Here is a 16,175-nt window from a genome sequence, read left to right on the forward strand (position 1 = left end):
TCCATATAATCAGTGTTTGGATTCAGTTATAGATTCCTATAATGGCTTAGGTTGGAAGGGACTTTAAGTCCTGTTTGCATTTCCATTTAATGCACACATGTATGTAGACATCTCCCAAGCCTCTGCCAGGATCCTTCTCCTTCATGTCACAGACACTGCTTTCACTGTGGCTGACCTCAAAGCAGCACATACAGGTATTCAAGTGCCTGTTGCCTTACACAGCAGAAGGAAGGAAGGAAGTTTTAAAGCATTTTGTGCTGTTTCTTTATGTGAAACACCAGTATGTGAGCATAGGAAGGATGCTACAAATCTCAGCCTTGCTAAATATCCGGTTGCAGTATTGGCTGATTTAGTTGGTAAGTCAAACTATTGCATAGTAACAGAGAGGCATAAAACCAGCTTATCCATTACTCACTTTAAGCTGAAACTGGAGAAATGAAGCGCTCTAAATAATGAAGACCACAGATCACAGTGATATCTTCCCTTAGACAGAAAGCTAAAGAAGTAATTTGAAAGGCTTCGTTCAGCACGACCTGCTCCCTGAGGGCTGTGGAAATCCTGGACATGACTTTAATTACTGACCCGGTCCTATAATTATTTTGTCCTTCAACTGTTTTTATTGCAGCGACTGGATTGGAAAATCCTTTGAATGAGCACAAAAAAGAGATCAAAGTAGAATTCCCCTCTGAGCCCCTTTGCAACCCATAATTTGGTGTAACGGGGACACATAGGGCTGGTGACTTCGCTTGGGCTTCAGCCCAGGGATGGGGATTTGTTCTGGGCTCTGATTTGGACCATCCTTGAGATTCAGATGTGTGCAGAGGGTCAGGAATGCTTCACAGTAAATCTTTAGGGCTGAACATCTTGCTGTTAATCTCGGGCTGCATATTTGGTCTGGGAAGGATGCACAGGGTTCTCCTTACCCATCCCTTCTTATTGAATAACCCTGATGTCTTCCAGACATCTCTATGATTCCAGGGTGTGTTGCAGGAGCAGCATCTCCTTTAGGGAGGGCAAAACCCTGCAAGGATGACAAAACACTGCCTATTCTCCATAGGGGCAATGGGAAAAACGTTCTCAGGAGCTGCCTTGCACTGGCTGTGCCCCTGCCTGGGGTGCAGGAGAGCTGTGCAGGCCATGTGTCAGGGCTGTCGGCTGGCTGACAGCTGTCAGCTTGGCTCCCTGCAGTACCTGTCACCGGCTTCTGTCTGTTGTCCTGAGCCCCCTTCCTCCCACATCAGCCTCATTGGGGCTCAGCAGCAGCAGCCCAAGCTGGACTGATTTATATTTCATGACCCAGGTTCTCCTTGCTTGCCAAATGGCCTCTGTGCTGCTCTCCTGTCGGTGCCGTCCCTGCACAGTGCAGGGCTGCACAGAGATGGGAAAGAGCAGCACTGGGGATTTTCCACTGTTTGCTGCCCTGGCGTTGTTTCTGCTCTCAGCTGAGAGCTGTCTGGATGTCTGCTGCCCGGCTGTTATAGCTCTATTACAGACAGAGCTGTAACTCAGCTGTGATGCCACCTCTGTGGTGCAGCAGCCTTTCTGCGGGGAATTTTATGGTACAGATAAGATAATTCATCCTCCTTTCTACTCTCTTTTAATCTGCAGTTTGTCTGTGGGCTTATTAACAGCAAAATCAAATGGATGTCTATGAAAACTCCAAGCGATGCGCTGCCAGTCCCTGCAGGCTCCTGGATGTGTGCAGGGGTGAAGGCATCATCCCATTGCCTGACCCCACACAGCCTTGGAGCCCCGTTGCCTCCTGGAAAATAGAGGCAAAGCAGCTCACAAAGAGATGCTGCATTTGTGCTCTGCTCTCATCAGTCCAAAAATATTCCCATAGTGTGTAGAGGCGGTGCTCTTTTGGGAAGGGGAATGGCCATCAGCAGTGCTGGAGCACCTTTTGGGCTCTCGTTGGCTCTGTAGTTCTTCCTTCAGTGGAATTCAACTCTTTGTTTTCGGTCCAGAATGAAAGCTGGGTTTTACTGTTTGTTCGGTCTTGTGCATGAAATTCAGCTATGAGCTTCCTGACTCCTGGGCAGCATCATCTGGTGCCTGTTTCGTCTGGTTTAGAGGCTTGCAGTCCTGCCCACGGTGGGGTGGTTGGTAGGAGGTGGTCTTTGAGGTCCCTTCCAGCCCAATCATGCTATGATTCCATGGTTCTGCATTTCTATGGTTCTGTGAAACAGCAAACCATCCTTCTGATTTTCTCCCACGTGGTTCAGCATTCACTTCTCAGGGCAACTTTCCAGCATTCCTTGGGGAGAACTCAACAGAACTCAGGGGTTTGAGCCCAGGTAACCACAAAGACTGAACAAAAAATGCCTTGGAAGGGCAGCGACCATGGGCTGAGTACTGGAAACATGGCCTGGAAAATAATTCTGGCACCATTAACACCCTTTGTCCCTCTGTACAAATATTTTCAGCTTGCAAACTCTCTGTCCCAGGAAGAGAAATGCAGGACATAGCAGTGCTGACCTCTGGCTTTTTGTGTTTTGCAGCTGAGGACCCAACAGCCATCAGCTCTCCTGGGGGGAGCAGGTGAGGTCATAGCATTATCCTGACATCCAAAATGGTCCTGCACAGCCACCAGCTCACCTGTGCAGGGATTGCATTTGCTCTGTGCCTCCAACACCTCATCAACGCCATCGAAGTCCCTCTGGATTGTAAGTTCTGATTTACTCCCTCTGAATCTGGGCACGGTGGGGGTGGGCTGATGGTTGGGTTGTATGATCTCAGTGGTCTTTTCCAAGGCCTGTGATTCTATGGTTTCCTGCTTGAAGGGCTGTGGAGGCAGAGTGAAGAGATACGCACACCAGGCATCTTTCCTGCTCCAACCAACTATTTAGGATATTTTTCTTTTTAAGTCACTTTTTAAGTCATTTCATCCAGAAATCCACCTGAATTGCTGACTCGAAAGCTGAGCAAAAGCCACCCATCAAAAAGAGGCAGAACACCAAGCTGGTAGAGAAGCCCACCCCCAGCAAACCTTTAGCCCACAGACTTAAAGTGGAGCATCCCACAGTTTTTATCTCTGTTGGGACTTTTGGTAAAACATGAGACACGAGTTATGTTTCATTATGTTTTATTCAGAGAGTTTGAGGATATGGGGTGAGGAGGAAGGGGGCAAGGGGTGTTTCTACTAAACAGCATCTTCAGGCTGGTGTCTGAGAAATGTATGGCTCGTTTGGGTGCACTTGGGATGAAGGTTTGTACTGAGAGCAAGCTGCTAAGTCATGGCTCAGAGGCTCTGTTCCAGCTACTCGTCTGGATACCAGTTTCATAATTTCTCTGTGTCCCAGCTTCCTCCTGTAGAGGCTGTTAATAATAATCAGCCTGTAGCTGCAGGGAATCTGTTCTGACAGTGCAATGCACAGAAATCCTCCAGCAAGAGGTGCATTAGTGGCAAAAGCACTGCTTTGTGCTGCTGTCTGTAGTCGGGCTGAAGCACCAGGGTTCTTTGGAAACAACGTGAAGAGAGAGAGTGGGAAATCTCTGGTTTGCTGAGGGGAAAGTAAATACTTGTGTGACTGAAAGCTTGAGGTGGGGGTCCCATGCAATCTCTTATCTGTGAGAGACTTGAGTGTGAGTTCCTGCTCTACTCCGTTCCGAATGATTGTGGATGAACATAATTTTGTTCCCTAGGGTCAGCCCTTGGCACCCTTGTTCCCAACTTGGGAATTTGGCAAGATGAACACAGCTTGGATGTGCAGGCAGTCAGTACATAGATGGGAGCCATTGGGCATGACTGAGTAGGTCTGCAAACAGCAGTCTTCTGCTCTTTCTTGTGCTTTTCTGTCAAAAAAGAGTGATTTTGATGCTTACGTGTAATATGAGCTTAGAAAAGTAAGGGAAATGCTGACAGCTGGTGGAGAACTGCTGAAGGCAGCCTGTCTTTGCAACTCACCGCTTCTTCAGCCTCCTCCCTGCTGCACAGCATGGACTCATAGCAGAGCATCATCACCTCCAGCACTGGAGATGCTGGAGGATCTAAATATCTATCTATATATGGGATAGATACCTATATATCTTACATATGGGATATAGATATTGGTACACTGGAGTTCATTTCATGCCCTCTTTGGACCCCCAACCCTCCCAGAGGCTGCACATTGTTAGCAGCTAACAATGACTTGGACTCATTGGTCCTTATGGGTCTCTTCCAACTCAGGATATTCTATCATTCCATCATTCTCTGAGTGCTCACCAGCGTCTCCTGCTGTATAACTGTAAGTAGGTGGATTAGAACATGCTGGAATTGTTAAATCAGTCGTATGTAGGATTTGCAGACTCCACAATGACAGTGTTTTGTTTTCATGTTTGTGTGCATAATGTGTGTTTATCGGGGTTAGCCCCTCGATTAACCCTTCTTTCTTCTTTTTCATTATGCTTGCACTTTGGAAATAACAGCAAGTATTCAGAGTGAATGTAAGTGCTGCCTTCTATGTGAACATGGTGGTGTCCTCTGCATGTCCAAAATGGCAGGAGGGGTTGGGTCTGGTGCCAGCTGTGCTTTGGTGCAAGGTATACGTGGTGCACAGGGCTGGTGACAGATAGCATGCGCTCCATGCTTGCTTGTGGTTTTGGAAGTCTTTGGACCACAAATTGGGGAAGGTGTCAGAATCCTGGTGAGATCTGCTGCAGGAGAGCAGAGAGAGGCTTCTCCCTCTCACGCAGCTCATCTCACTGCTGCCATTTGCTTTGCAGTGCCTCAGCCCCCCACCATCACCAAGCAGTCTGTGAAGGACTACATCGTTGACCCCCGAGACAACATCTTCATTGAATGTGAAGCCAAAGGGAATCCTGTACCCACGTAAGTGCCCTGGAATTGCTCCTGTACTGGAGCTCTGTGGTTTGTTAGCCCTGGTTCTGAAGGTGCTGGGATTTCTGGGCACAGCAGATCTCAGTTGGCCACACTGTCCCCAAAACCAGCGCCATAGATGCCAATTGCCACTTGCATAACCCAACTAGGGCTCTTTCCAGGGAAATACACCCCACAGTCACCTCACAAATCTCTGCCATGCTTACAGCTTTTCCTGGACACGGAACGGGAAGTTCTTCAACGTGGCAAAGGACCCCAAGGTGTCCATGAGGAGGCGGTCGGGGACGTTGGTCATTGATTTCCATGGAGGTGGGCGGCCAGACGACTACGAGGGCGAGTACCAGTGCTTCGCCAGGAACGATTTTGGCACTGCACTGTCCAGCAAAATCCACCTCCAGGTGTCCAGTGAGTAAGCACAGTTGTGTGGGGTGAGCAGCAGAAATCAGACTCAGGAAGTTCCACGGATCTATGGATGCTTTGTAGTAGAAGCACAGATAGAATCCAGTGGTCAGACATCCCAGCCTGCTTCGTGGTCTTTTAAGGTCACTTCGGGATCATAGAATCATTAAGGCTGGAAAGGATTTCTAGGATCACCGAGTCCAACCCCAAGCCATCCCCGCTGTGCCCACTACCCATGACCCTCAGTGCCACATCTCCACAGTTATTGACCCCCTCCAGGGATGGTGAATCCACCACCTCCTTGGGCAGCCTGCTCCAGTGCCTGACCACTCTTCCTGAGAAGAATTTTTTCCTGATATCCAACCTGAACCTTCCCTGGTGCAACTCGAGGCCATTACTTTTAATTCCATTGCTGTTACTTGGGAGAAGAGGCCTACCCCCCCTCGCTACAAACTCCTTACAGGGAACTGTAGAGAGAGATGAGGTCTCCCCTGAGCCTCCTCTTCTTCAGACTGAACCATCCCAGTTCTCTCAGCTGCTCCCCATAAGACTTGCACACACAGAAATAAGGCTTCCCTCTCTGCATTGAGGCCATTCCATTGAAACCAGGCCAGGTCCGGTGGGAAGGGAGAAGATCTTCAAAGTGAATACCTACCTTCCTCATGCAGTGCTGTGATTCTCATGGCAGGATCTCCCCTGTGGCCCAAGGAGAAGGTGGATGTCATTGAGGTTGACGAAGGTTCTCCACTCAGCCTGCAGTGCAACCCACCTCCTGGTCTGCCTCCTCCTGTCATCTTCTGGATGAGCAGCTGTGAGTTGGGGAAGCCCTTTCCATCATGAACCCTCACTCCCTTCAAGCACCTGCAGTGTTAGTTTGAAATAATTACGTTTGGAGTCATCGTTGCCAGTTCACAGCTTGGTGGTACCCACGCATGGTTTAAGTTGGGAGTTGCTTCTTGCCTTCACGTGTTCAGGAGGTCCTGGTTAACTGAATGCCTCTTCCCTTGCAGCCATGGAGCCCATCCACCAGGACAAGCGTGTCTCCCAGGGCCAGAACGGTGACCTGTACTTCTCCAATGTCATGCTGCAGGATGCCCAGACTGACTACAGCTGCAATGCACGATTCCACTTCACCCACACCATCCAGCAGAAAAATCCCTACACCCTCAAGGTGAAAACCAGTAAGTGTCATGGTTGTCAGCCAGGATGGAGCTCTGCCAAGCTCTTGGGTAGGGTTCTGCTTTCAGTCTTTGACAGCTCTGAGTCCTACCAAAGAAAAGAGTGTCTTCCTTCATTTTGATCGGGATAGAAGTCCGGTTAAGAACTGATGGGACTCAGACTGACTCCATGGCTTGTTCCCTTGCAGTGCCCCAGGGCTGCAGAGATAACTCAGTGTGGGTACTGCTGAGTTTCTGAGATGGACACGGATGGTGTATTCCCTCCATCCTTAGGGAGAAGTGCAATATCAAGTGATTTTTCCCTAATTTGGATGGCTGGAGATAGCCGTGTTTTGCTCCAGGTTTAGGTTTATGGGGACGCCCTGTGGTGCTGCATGGGGGGGACTGAGTGTTTGTTCATTGCTGACCAGCATGTCTTGGGGTTCACCATGACCAGGAGCTGATGAACAGTTCTGGGAGGTGGGAGCAGGGGGAGCAGAGCCTTAGGGGCCTGGGGACACTGGCTCCCAATTCCCGGCACCAGGAGCTTCATCTATTGCTTAATAGGAGGTAACACTATTAAAGTGTTCTGATACCTGGCACTGAGGTGTGATGTGAGCAGCAGGCTGGGCTTGGAGCATTCTGCACTTCTGGTGTAACACCTCCTTGTGCAAAGCACGAGAAGTAGCAAAGCAAATACTACAAATGGGCACTTTTCTAATGGTGAGGAAGGTGTACATGCAACTCGCTCTGGTTACTTGTTATCTGGTTGAGAAGCTGGCTGAATAATGCCAAAATTTGCCTCGTACTGAAGGACTGAACCCTGAATGAGCTCAGGCTCAAAGTGGAGAGCGAAAAACCTGTGTTCATTTGGGTCTCAGACGTTTTCAGCCTGGTATATCGGTCCAGCTCCAGAAAAAGAAGTGAAAGAAATCCTGGAAGGATTTCCTGTGGAGCATCTCTGCTGTGTCTTGGGCCCCAGGCTGTGCCCTGGGTGCTCTCTGTTCTGCTCATTACCCAGTGGAGCTCTGTTGGCAATTAGCAGCTGTGCTTGCCTAGGTGTCAGCAATTGTCAGTGAGGGAGAGCGGTGTGTTATGAGGAGCTGCTGTTTTTTGCATATAACACAATTTGCTTCAATTACCTGGGAATTGAAAGGGGTTTTTACAGCAGATTATGCTCTTAAAGCTTAATTGTTGTTATCATTTTTATTTGTTTGCCCTCTCCTTGCCTTTCTGCATCATTACACTGCTGCCTTGGTGCATCCAGCCCATGCTTTGTGCTGGAAAGAAATAGCAGGAGTACGCTTATCTCACAGTTAACTGAGAGAAAAAAATATGTTTTCTTCCCAAATTGAATTAATTCTTGTCAACATTGCCTTTATACCAAAGGAAAAACACTTGGAGGAAACGTTTATGATCAAGTTAGGTGATATTTATCCCGCGTTTATTTGTCTCTCCATCTCGTAGGAGGAAAGCAATCTTCTCTTCCCCTCCCGCACCACTGTGCTCTGTTGCTGTTTGTCTCCTAAGGCTCCGAGCACCTCTGTTTGCTTCTGTGCTCCCTGGTCCCCATGTAGCCCCATCCCTGTTTTCCACTGCTGCTTTGTGCCGCTCGATATGCTCACGGTCTTTTGTTTATTGCAGAGAAACCCCATAACGAAACGTCCTTACGAAATCACACTGACATGTACAGTGGTGAGTCAACAGCAGCTTCTGGAGACCTTCACGTTTGTAACCCCCTGTGCCTAACCTGACTGATCCCGTGCTAACCCAGCGTGGGCTGCGTCGGCAGCATCCCCGTGTGCACAGCCCCGATGTGTGCGTGTGGTCCTTTCTGTGCTTTGTCCCCCCCAAACGTCACCAAAAGTGGGCTGGGAACAGCCCAGCAGCCCAAATCCCCTCTTGAGTTTTGACATCTTAAAAATGATCGAGGGCTAAGCTAATTAATTGGATACACTGAGCTCAGCTCCGGAGATATTTGGCTTAATAGGATCAGGGCTAAGTGGGAAAGCTGGTGGTTGGCTCCACTGCCTCGTCCTCCTGATTGAGATACAAGAGCCACCATCCTTCTTTGTCTGCATTCAGAATGAGCACCTACTGTGCTTGCAGCCAAGCATGGGCACTGACCATTAGGAGGAAGAATCCAAATATTTGGTTTTCCCAGCCATTTGTTTCTCTGTGGCACAGTTATACCTGTGCTGAGTGCTTTTCCACCTACCCCAGCGGGGAGGCTGTCCCTGGAGGCTATGTGATCAACACATCCCAAAGCCATAGAATCCTTAAGGTTGGAAAAGACCTCTAAGATCACCAAGCCCAACCATCAACCCATCCCCAACACTAGCCAGATCCCATCAGCTCTTGTTCTGGCACATGAGCTCACAGCTCCTGTGAGGAGCTGGGAGGTGTTGGGGAGGTGATGGGGTGGGTCTGCATGGGGGAATGGAGCACGCTGCTGGGAGCATCCCCAGGAACCAGTGGGCTTCCCTCTCTGCCCGTCTGCCATTTCTTCCCTCCTGTGCCACGTCAATGTGTGTTCAGGTGGTGCTTAGCAGCTATTGGCCTCTTGGTTTTCGTCTCTGCTTGAAGCACGTGCTTTGGCTGGAAGCAAGGCCCAAGTTCTTGCTGCCTCCAAAAGGTTGAGATTAGCCAGATCTTACACTGCAGTGTCCTTCTTTTTTTTGCAAAACATGGGGATTTCTCCCTTACTCCTCTCATACTTCTGCAATGGGGCAACGTTCCCTGCTGAGCTGGGGTTTGGGTGAGAGGTTCCTCTGGAAGGTCTGAGCGTGAAGCATAACTGGAGGAAGTGGGGACAGCAAATGGGCTGGGCATGGTCTGCAACACTCACAGAAATGGCTGTGAAACAAGCAAAATTAACATCAATGTGAATTCCATAAACGGAACTATGCCTCAATGAGAGGCACGTGGGAGGAGATGCCTTCCTGGTGGGCACACGGCGGTGGGATCTCCTCTAAACACAACATGCAGCTCCTCCAAGCACAGAGCAGCGTGGATGGTTGTGTTGTGGAAGGAATGCCTTTATGTTCTGGTGTCTGCAGTCCTCGTGGGTTGGGAGGGGGTGCCTTCATCTCCTGCTGCATTGGTGTGTTCAGGGAAAAGGGAGGTGGATGTCAGCCAGGGAGATAAAAGGTCTAAAATGATTAATAGGGAATTTCATTAGCTGAAGTTCATCACCTTCTTATGGAAGTGAAAATCTTTTGTCCTTTTTCATTTGTGCTGTTTTGGCAAATCTGTGGGATGTTGTCAAGCTGGCAAGCGGGGCAGGAGGCGAGAGATGGATGTGTTGGGATGCACATATTTCTATCATTGCCTATAGCAGAAACAATCTGCGGGTTGATGTACAACCTGATGTGCTGTCAGGTCGGGATGTTGGGGAGGGGACACTGGCAGTTTTTGGAATGGATCCATTCTGCAGTTGAATGGGTCCAATTCCACAGAGGTGGGGTCAGTAGTGGTAACATATTAGAAGCAGAGCACGTTCTTGAGCTCTGCTTCCAGTGAATAGCCGTAGAATTTATTCTTCCAGTCAGTTCCACCTGTGTGGAGGAGTGAGACGTTGCTGTTTAACAGCTTCCAGCTGTAGTGCCATGAGATCAGAGCTGGAACTTCTGCCCCAGATCATTGCAGGCCTCTTCCCTTGTTAGAAATAGCAAAATATTTACTTAAAGTGCTGTGCTAAGGCAAAGCTTATCAGCTAAGCAGTGTTGTCATTAGGTTTATTAAACAAGTGGATAGCATACTAATTTATCTCCCTTATGTTTTAATGTTCATCATTAATATACGGCTCGTAAAATTTGGCTTGCGCTGCTGCTTATCTCTTCTCGTTGTGCCCCAAGCAAATGGTTCGTGGCAGGAGTGAGGCATATGGCCCATTCACACGGGCTACAGGTTGCTGGCAGATAAAAGCCAATATTCACTCATAAAATGATTGATAAACACAGACCTGAAATCTCAGCACTGATCTGCAAGGCATTACATGGGCGGTGATCCTAACCAGGAAAACCAGCATCTCTGAAGCAGGCGAGCAAACAGCAGCACGCCTGCCCCTGGTAATCCATTAATCAAGTAATTAACTAACTCTCTGACGAGCACCTCCTGCTGCTAACATGTGGGTGTGTGAGAGCAGAGTGGTGCGTGAGTGTGGCTGCTCCCCAGTGATGTGGAGTCAGTCTGAAGGGATGAGTTCCTTCCTGTTGATTTATTACCATTATTAATTTTAATTTCTCTTGAGGGGCCTGGTCACGAGCTTTTCCTGATTGAGTTCCAAAAACAGTCTCTGCTCTCTCTCTCCCCTGTATCTTCCCAGCCCTTTTCTTTGTATCAGAGCTCAGAGATTTCCCAAATAGCTCGTTTGGCTAATGAAGCATTTGGGCCAGCAGGAAAGGACCCCAAGAGCCTGCTCCTGCCCCAGGGTGGGCATTCCCCAATTCTCAATTTGCCCAAATAGATTGTGTCAAACCCACCCATCTCACCCCACGTCCTAATCCCATAACCTCCACCTCTGCTACTGCTGCTTTCGAGACCATCTCATCCCACGCTGTCTTCACTGATCCACATCTAGAGTAATGATTCCATTTATTAATGGAAACTATTCCATTAGTAATTCTTTTTTTCTCTCACAAAGAGAACTCCACTGTGTGTATTTGTAGGGAGCTGTCTTGTCTCTCCCCTGGTTGTTTCCCATTAAACTTTCCTGTCCCATCCCAATGTCTTCAGCTCTGCTCCATCCCCAGACAGCTCCATCCTTCAGGCCCAGCAGCTCCCAGTAAGAGTGGGAACCTACGTGATGCTGCCAGAGCTCTGGCATCCTCCATCCCATGGGGATCTCCGTGGCTCAGCTGTCTCATGTACCCTTCTTGTGCCCATTTGTCACTACTGTCCTTCACTAAGTGTTCTGTCCATCAGTGTTTCCATGTCTCATCTGATTCCAGCCCCATGCTGGAGGTAGGGTGAGCAGGGTTGGCACTGCCCTGCTAGGGATCTGGGCTCTCCTGGTGCCCCGTCCCCATGGTTCTGCTTCCCCGGCCCATCCTTTTTCTTCTTTCTTCTCCCTGCCTGCCAAGCATCCTCTCTCCACTACGTCTTCTTACCTTAAAAATGACTTTAAGCCCTTCTCTAGTTTTCAGGTATATTTCTGGGTGAGTCCTGTTGCTGAACCCTGAACCCTTCCGATGCTGCAGAGAAGGAGAATTTAAAAGTGCTCTGTTTTTGTTTTTGTTTTTTTTTTCTTCTTGATTTTCTTTCCTGCTGATCTCAGCCCGAGGGGTTACAGAAACAACACCCAGCTTCATGTACCCATACGGGACCTCCAGCAGCCAGATGGTGCTCCGAGGGGTGGACCTGTTGCTGGAGTGCATTGCATCAGGAGTGTACGTACCATGATGGGAGCGGGCGGTCACCAGCAGCCCCATGAGGTGCTCTCATAGCTTTAATGCTGAACTGCTGGTGAAAATACCAGCAATGAATGGAGCACGCCATTCATTTTCTATTAACTGCTATTAACAATATTCCTGTAACTTACTGAAAGGGAAGGAGCATGAAAGCAGACAGGAGAGCTGAGTTCACAGAATCACAGAATCACAGAATCACCCGGGTTGGAAGGGACCTCAAGGATCATGTAGTTCCAACCCCCCTGCCTAGCAGGGCCACCAAACATACACATTCAGATCAGGTTGCCCAGGACCCCGTCCAACCTGGCCTTAAACACGTCCAAGGACGGGGCATCCACAACCTCCCTGGGCAGCCCGTTCCAGGGCCTAACCACTCTCCTAGTAAAGAACTTCCCCCTAACATCCAACCTAAATCTTCCCTCCTTCAACTTGGATCCATGAGTTCTGCAGCACTGCTCAGAGCAAGAGGTATCTTCAGATACTTGCTGTCCAAGGATGATGCCCCATCAATTTGTCCTTACAGGGAGTTGCAGATCACTTGGGTGGCCCTTTAGCACACTGTATTAAGTGCAGGTGAGGAGGTTTGTAGTATGTGTACAAGCAGAAGTGTCCTGGGCATGGGGTGGGACTTTGGCAGCACTTCCCGGGCACAAGGTAGGACAAAAATCCCACTCCTCACCATCTGGTGATGTTCAGGTCCTAGTGGAGGGGCTGTGGTAGGTAAAAAAGTGGCCCAAAGGTCTTTCTCCTTGGGTTTAGAAGGTCTTAAGTGCAGGATTTGTATTAGGAAAGTTGTCTTGCAAGAGCTTTTATTTCCTTCCCTCTCCTTAGACCAGCACCAGATATCATGTGGTACAAGAAAGGAGGTGAGCTCCCAGTGGGCAAAACCAAGCTGGAAAACTTTAACAAGGCCCTTCGTATCTCCAATGTCTCGGAGGAAGACTCTGGGGAGTATTTTTGCCTGGCATCCAACAAGATGGGCAGCATCCGCCACACGATCTCGGTGAGAGTGAAGGGTACGTCACTTTTACTTCACCATCTCCTTCACTTTCACAGCCAGAAATTGAGAGGGGAGCTTGGGATCCTCTGGAGGCCATCTGCTCCAGTTTGCTCTGTGTGTAACTGTTCCATTTGTGTGTCTTAAAGCTGCCCCTTATTGGCTGGATGAGCCACAGAATCTCATTTTGGCCCCTGGTGAGGATGGCAGGTTGGTGTGTCGAGCCAATGGGAACCCCAAGCCTTCAATCCAGTGGTTGGTGAATGGAGAGCCCATTGAAGGTGAGCCAGGAAGAGTCTGCACCTCCTATATGAAAACATAGCCAAGGGTCTCATGGCTGACCATGGGAGCCAGAGCTGCCACTGGGGCACTGGCTTGGCTGCGTCATGGCCAGTTGAGCCGTGTCTCTGGAGGCCCATAACTTGCCACTGTCTCTTTATCTGGGCTGAGATGTGAAGATGAGTAATAAAATGCAGCATCTTGTGAGCTTTAATTTAAAATTTAATGAAAAGCATCCTTTCTGTCTTCCTTATTTTGAAGGTTCTCCACCCAACCCAAGCAGAGAGGTGGCTGGAGATACCATCGTGTTTCGAGACACGCAGATCGGCAGCAGCGCTGTGTACCAGTGCAATGCTTCCAACGAGCACGGCTACCTCCTTGCCAATGCCTTTGTCAGTGTCCTGGGTAGGTGCCTGTGTGGACAGGTGAGCCCTAGTGCACATGGATGAGGAAGGAAACTCTCTCAAAAGAAGTGACCATCAGAATCCAGCAGCGTGTCAGCTCATGAAATGCTTTTCCATGCAGAATGATGGTTAATGCTTCCGTTCTTGTGGAAGATAAATGCCCTGTACTCAAATTTCCATGCAGGTTATCCCTATCTCTGTGCTGTTAGCTACTCTGAGAATGATGTACGTGGGTAGGTGGCCTCTGCAATGGGGCTTCGGGATAAAAGTTGGTAGCCATATACCAGCCAGCACTGTTGGAGCATCTCTGTTTCACGGAGTGAGGTTGGAAAGGGGATGGAAAAGCTCCATTAAGTCTTGAAAAGCTCAGTGTAGAGCCGTAGAGTCATAGATTAGTTAAGACTGGAAAAGACCACTAAGAGCATTGAGTCCACTCATTCAATAGCTGTCATCTTTGATGCTTTGCAGATGTGCCACCACGGATACTGGCCCCTCGCAACCAGCTCATCAAAGTCATCCAGTACAACAGGACCCGGCTGGACTGCCCCTTCTTTGGCTCACCCATCCCCACCCTGCGATGGTAAGGAGTGTAGCACATCCCCTGCCCACCCATGGGGCTGGGAAGGCGGTTTCCTGCTCTTTCTTCCCTTACAACAGTACTTTGTATGGCTGTGAGGTTTAAGAACGGCCAGGGGAACACGCTGGATGGAGGGAACTACAAAGCACATGAGAACGGGAGCTTGGAGATGAGCATGGCTCGGAAGGAGGATCAGGGCATCTACACCTGTGTTGCCACCAACATCCTGGGCAAAGCGGAGGCCCAGGTTCGCCTGGAAGTCAAAGGTAGGAATGCAATGAGCTCAAGAGCAAAAGATGCTCTTGGATCACCTGAATCTCGCAGCTTGAGCTGTGAGCACTGCAAAAAGAAACACAAAAGATGCATCGGGAATAACTGATGGCACTAAAATATACTCAGAATCTCTTCTTTTCCCCCCCATTGAGCAAATTTTTTGCTGAAATAGAGAAGTTGGTATTTTTTCAGCATGAATTAGTGGTTTGTTAAAGTAGTTTGTTTGCAAGCATCTGTATCAGAGGTGGGTTAGAGGCGAGCAGCCGTCATGCTTGCTTGTCCTACCGAGTGACACCACTCTTAAGCTCTGATCAAGTTCCAAGCTGACGTGCTGATACTTCCTTTGGGGTGCTTTGCAGACCCCACCAGGATTGTGAGAGGCCCTGAAGATCAGGTGGTGAAGAGGGGCTCCATGCCTCGCCTGCACTGCCGCGTGAAGCACGACCCAACATTGAAGCTGACGGTCACCTGGCTGAAGGACGACGCTCCTCTCTACATTGGGAACAGGTCTGTGATGAGCGCTTCCATCTGTCTCCTCACCAGGATCTTTATTCCCCCACTGCAAAGTGTTTCAGGAGGCACCAGGGATAATAAGGACAAACACTGAGTTCCCATCTGGGCGACGACGACTGTTCTTGATACTTGTAATGTTATTAGCTGAGGATAATACTGAGGCTGCCTAGCAGTTAAAATTGACTTACCAGTAAATCAAGACATCGACCTTAGGCTTTATTTACAGATATTTTAGGACATCTTGATAAAAACAGGCAGGTTAATAACAAGCTCCTCCAAAGTTAATGTTTATCTGTGCCGGTGGTGTAGCTGTAATTTCCTTTCCACGTCCCAAATCACTTCTTGTGAAATAATGAGATGTCATCACAGGACATGAGCTGGTCAGAGGTCAGCCTGCTTTCCCAAAAGTGTGACGCTTCCAGATAAATACCAGAGCAAATTCACTGGTTCTTTAGAAAATGAGGTTTCCAAGAATAACTCAATGCATCCCCAATTGATAAAATCTTCAGGCCAGAGATGTACTCCTCTTCTCTTTGGACTCTTTTGTGTATTTTATCAGAGAACAGCTCGTCTTCAATCCTGCTCCTTAATTCTCTTGGGAACAGTGGTGTGATTATTGCTTTCATCCCTTTAAGGATGAAGAAAGAAGACGATGGTCTGACGATATACGGCGTGGCTGAGAAGGATCAGGGTGATTACACCTGCGTGGCCAGCACGGAGCTGGACAAGGACTCAGCTAAAGCCTACCTCACTGTGCTAGGTAAAGCTGTCCTCCCAGTGCTCTCAGTGCTTCATCTGCACTGCAGGAGGTTGATTTCACACCGAAAGGTTGATCTGTGGGCACAGGGCTGTCCTCTAAATCAGAGATGATGCTCAGTTGCTGGCAGAGCGATTATTGGGCTGCTGCAGGACTTGGCAAGGATGTGCAGCCCGATCTCAGCCTCTCTCAGTGCTGTTGAAGGAAACTTGCCTTTGACACAAAAAGAAAAGCAGTTATTACATACAGCTAAAAATACCCAAATGTGGCCTGTTGAAGCTCACATTTGCAAGTGAACTTATCTGAATCTCAGGGTGCTGTCAACCAGGGGGTGAGTGAACTGCTCGCAGGCCCCCCCCCCTTTTAACACAAAACCCATCCTCCGTACCCATTCACTGCCAGATCTACTCTGAAAACATCCCAAGTCTATCAGTCCCTGCCTTCGACCCCTTCCATTCTTGAGGAGGAACTTTGTTTCTGGCAGTGCCCCAACCCAACGGTGATGCTGGCATAGACCCTCACTGCCATACCAGAGCAGGAGTGCAATACAAATCCCATACCCCTAATAATATGACTGGGCTTAATT

At 48.9% G+C, this 16,175-nt stretch overlaps 1 protein-coding gene across 18 annotated transcripts in view; it reads left to right on the forward strand.

The window, feature by feature from the left end:
- Window positions 1–16,175, forward strand: part of NFASC (neurofascin) — a 77,695-nt gene that overhangs the window by 27,792 nt on the left and 33,728 nt on the right. For 9 of the 18 annotated variants that reach the window (XR_007373290.1, XM_048926450.1, XM_048926459.1 and 6 more), the window contains exons 2-16: window positions 2,502–2,666; window positions 4,411–4,428; window positions 4,708–4,813; window positions 5,031–5,227; window positions 5,910–6,032; window positions 6,232–6,402; window positions 8,023–8,073; window positions 11,657–11,768; window positions 12,621–12,805; window positions 12,936–13,067; window positions 13,327–13,470; window positions 13,938–14,049; window positions 14,146–14,312; window positions 14,679–14,826; window positions 15,468–15,592. Coding sequence is in view for 17 of the 18 variants with exons in the window: in XM_048926450.1 (XP_048782407.1) it covers window positions 2,573–2,666; window positions 4,411–4,428; window positions 4,708–4,813; window positions 5,031–5,227; window positions 5,910–6,032; window positions 6,232–6,402; window positions 8,023–8,073; window positions 11,657–11,768; window positions 12,621–12,805; window positions 12,936–13,067; window positions 13,327–13,470; window positions 13,938–14,049; window positions 14,146–14,312; window positions 14,679–14,826; window positions 15,468–15,592 (1,885 nt within the window). In the remaining variant the exon portion in view is untranslated. The remainder of the gene's footprint in view (window positions 1–2,501; window positions 2,667–4,410; window positions 4,429–4,707; window positions 4,814–5,030; window positions 5,228–5,909; window positions 6,033–6,231; window positions 6,403–8,022; window positions 8,074–11,656; window positions 11,769–12,620; window positions 12,806–12,935; window positions 13,068–13,326; window positions 13,471–13,937; window positions 14,050–14,145; window positions 14,313–14,678; window positions 14,827–15,467; window positions 15,593–16,175) is intronic. The other 9 variants (XM_048926457.1, XM_048926453.1, XM_048926464.1 and 6 more) reach the window with 3 other exon arrangements.

The sequence above is a fragment of the Lagopus muta genome, chromosome 24 (assembly GCF_023343835.1).
Source record: "Lagopus muta isolate bLagMut1 chromosome 24, bLagMut1 primary, whole genome shotgun sequence".
NCBI classification, from domain to species: Eukaryota; Metazoa; Chordata; class Aves; order Galliformes; family Phasianidae; genus Lagopus; species Lagopus muta.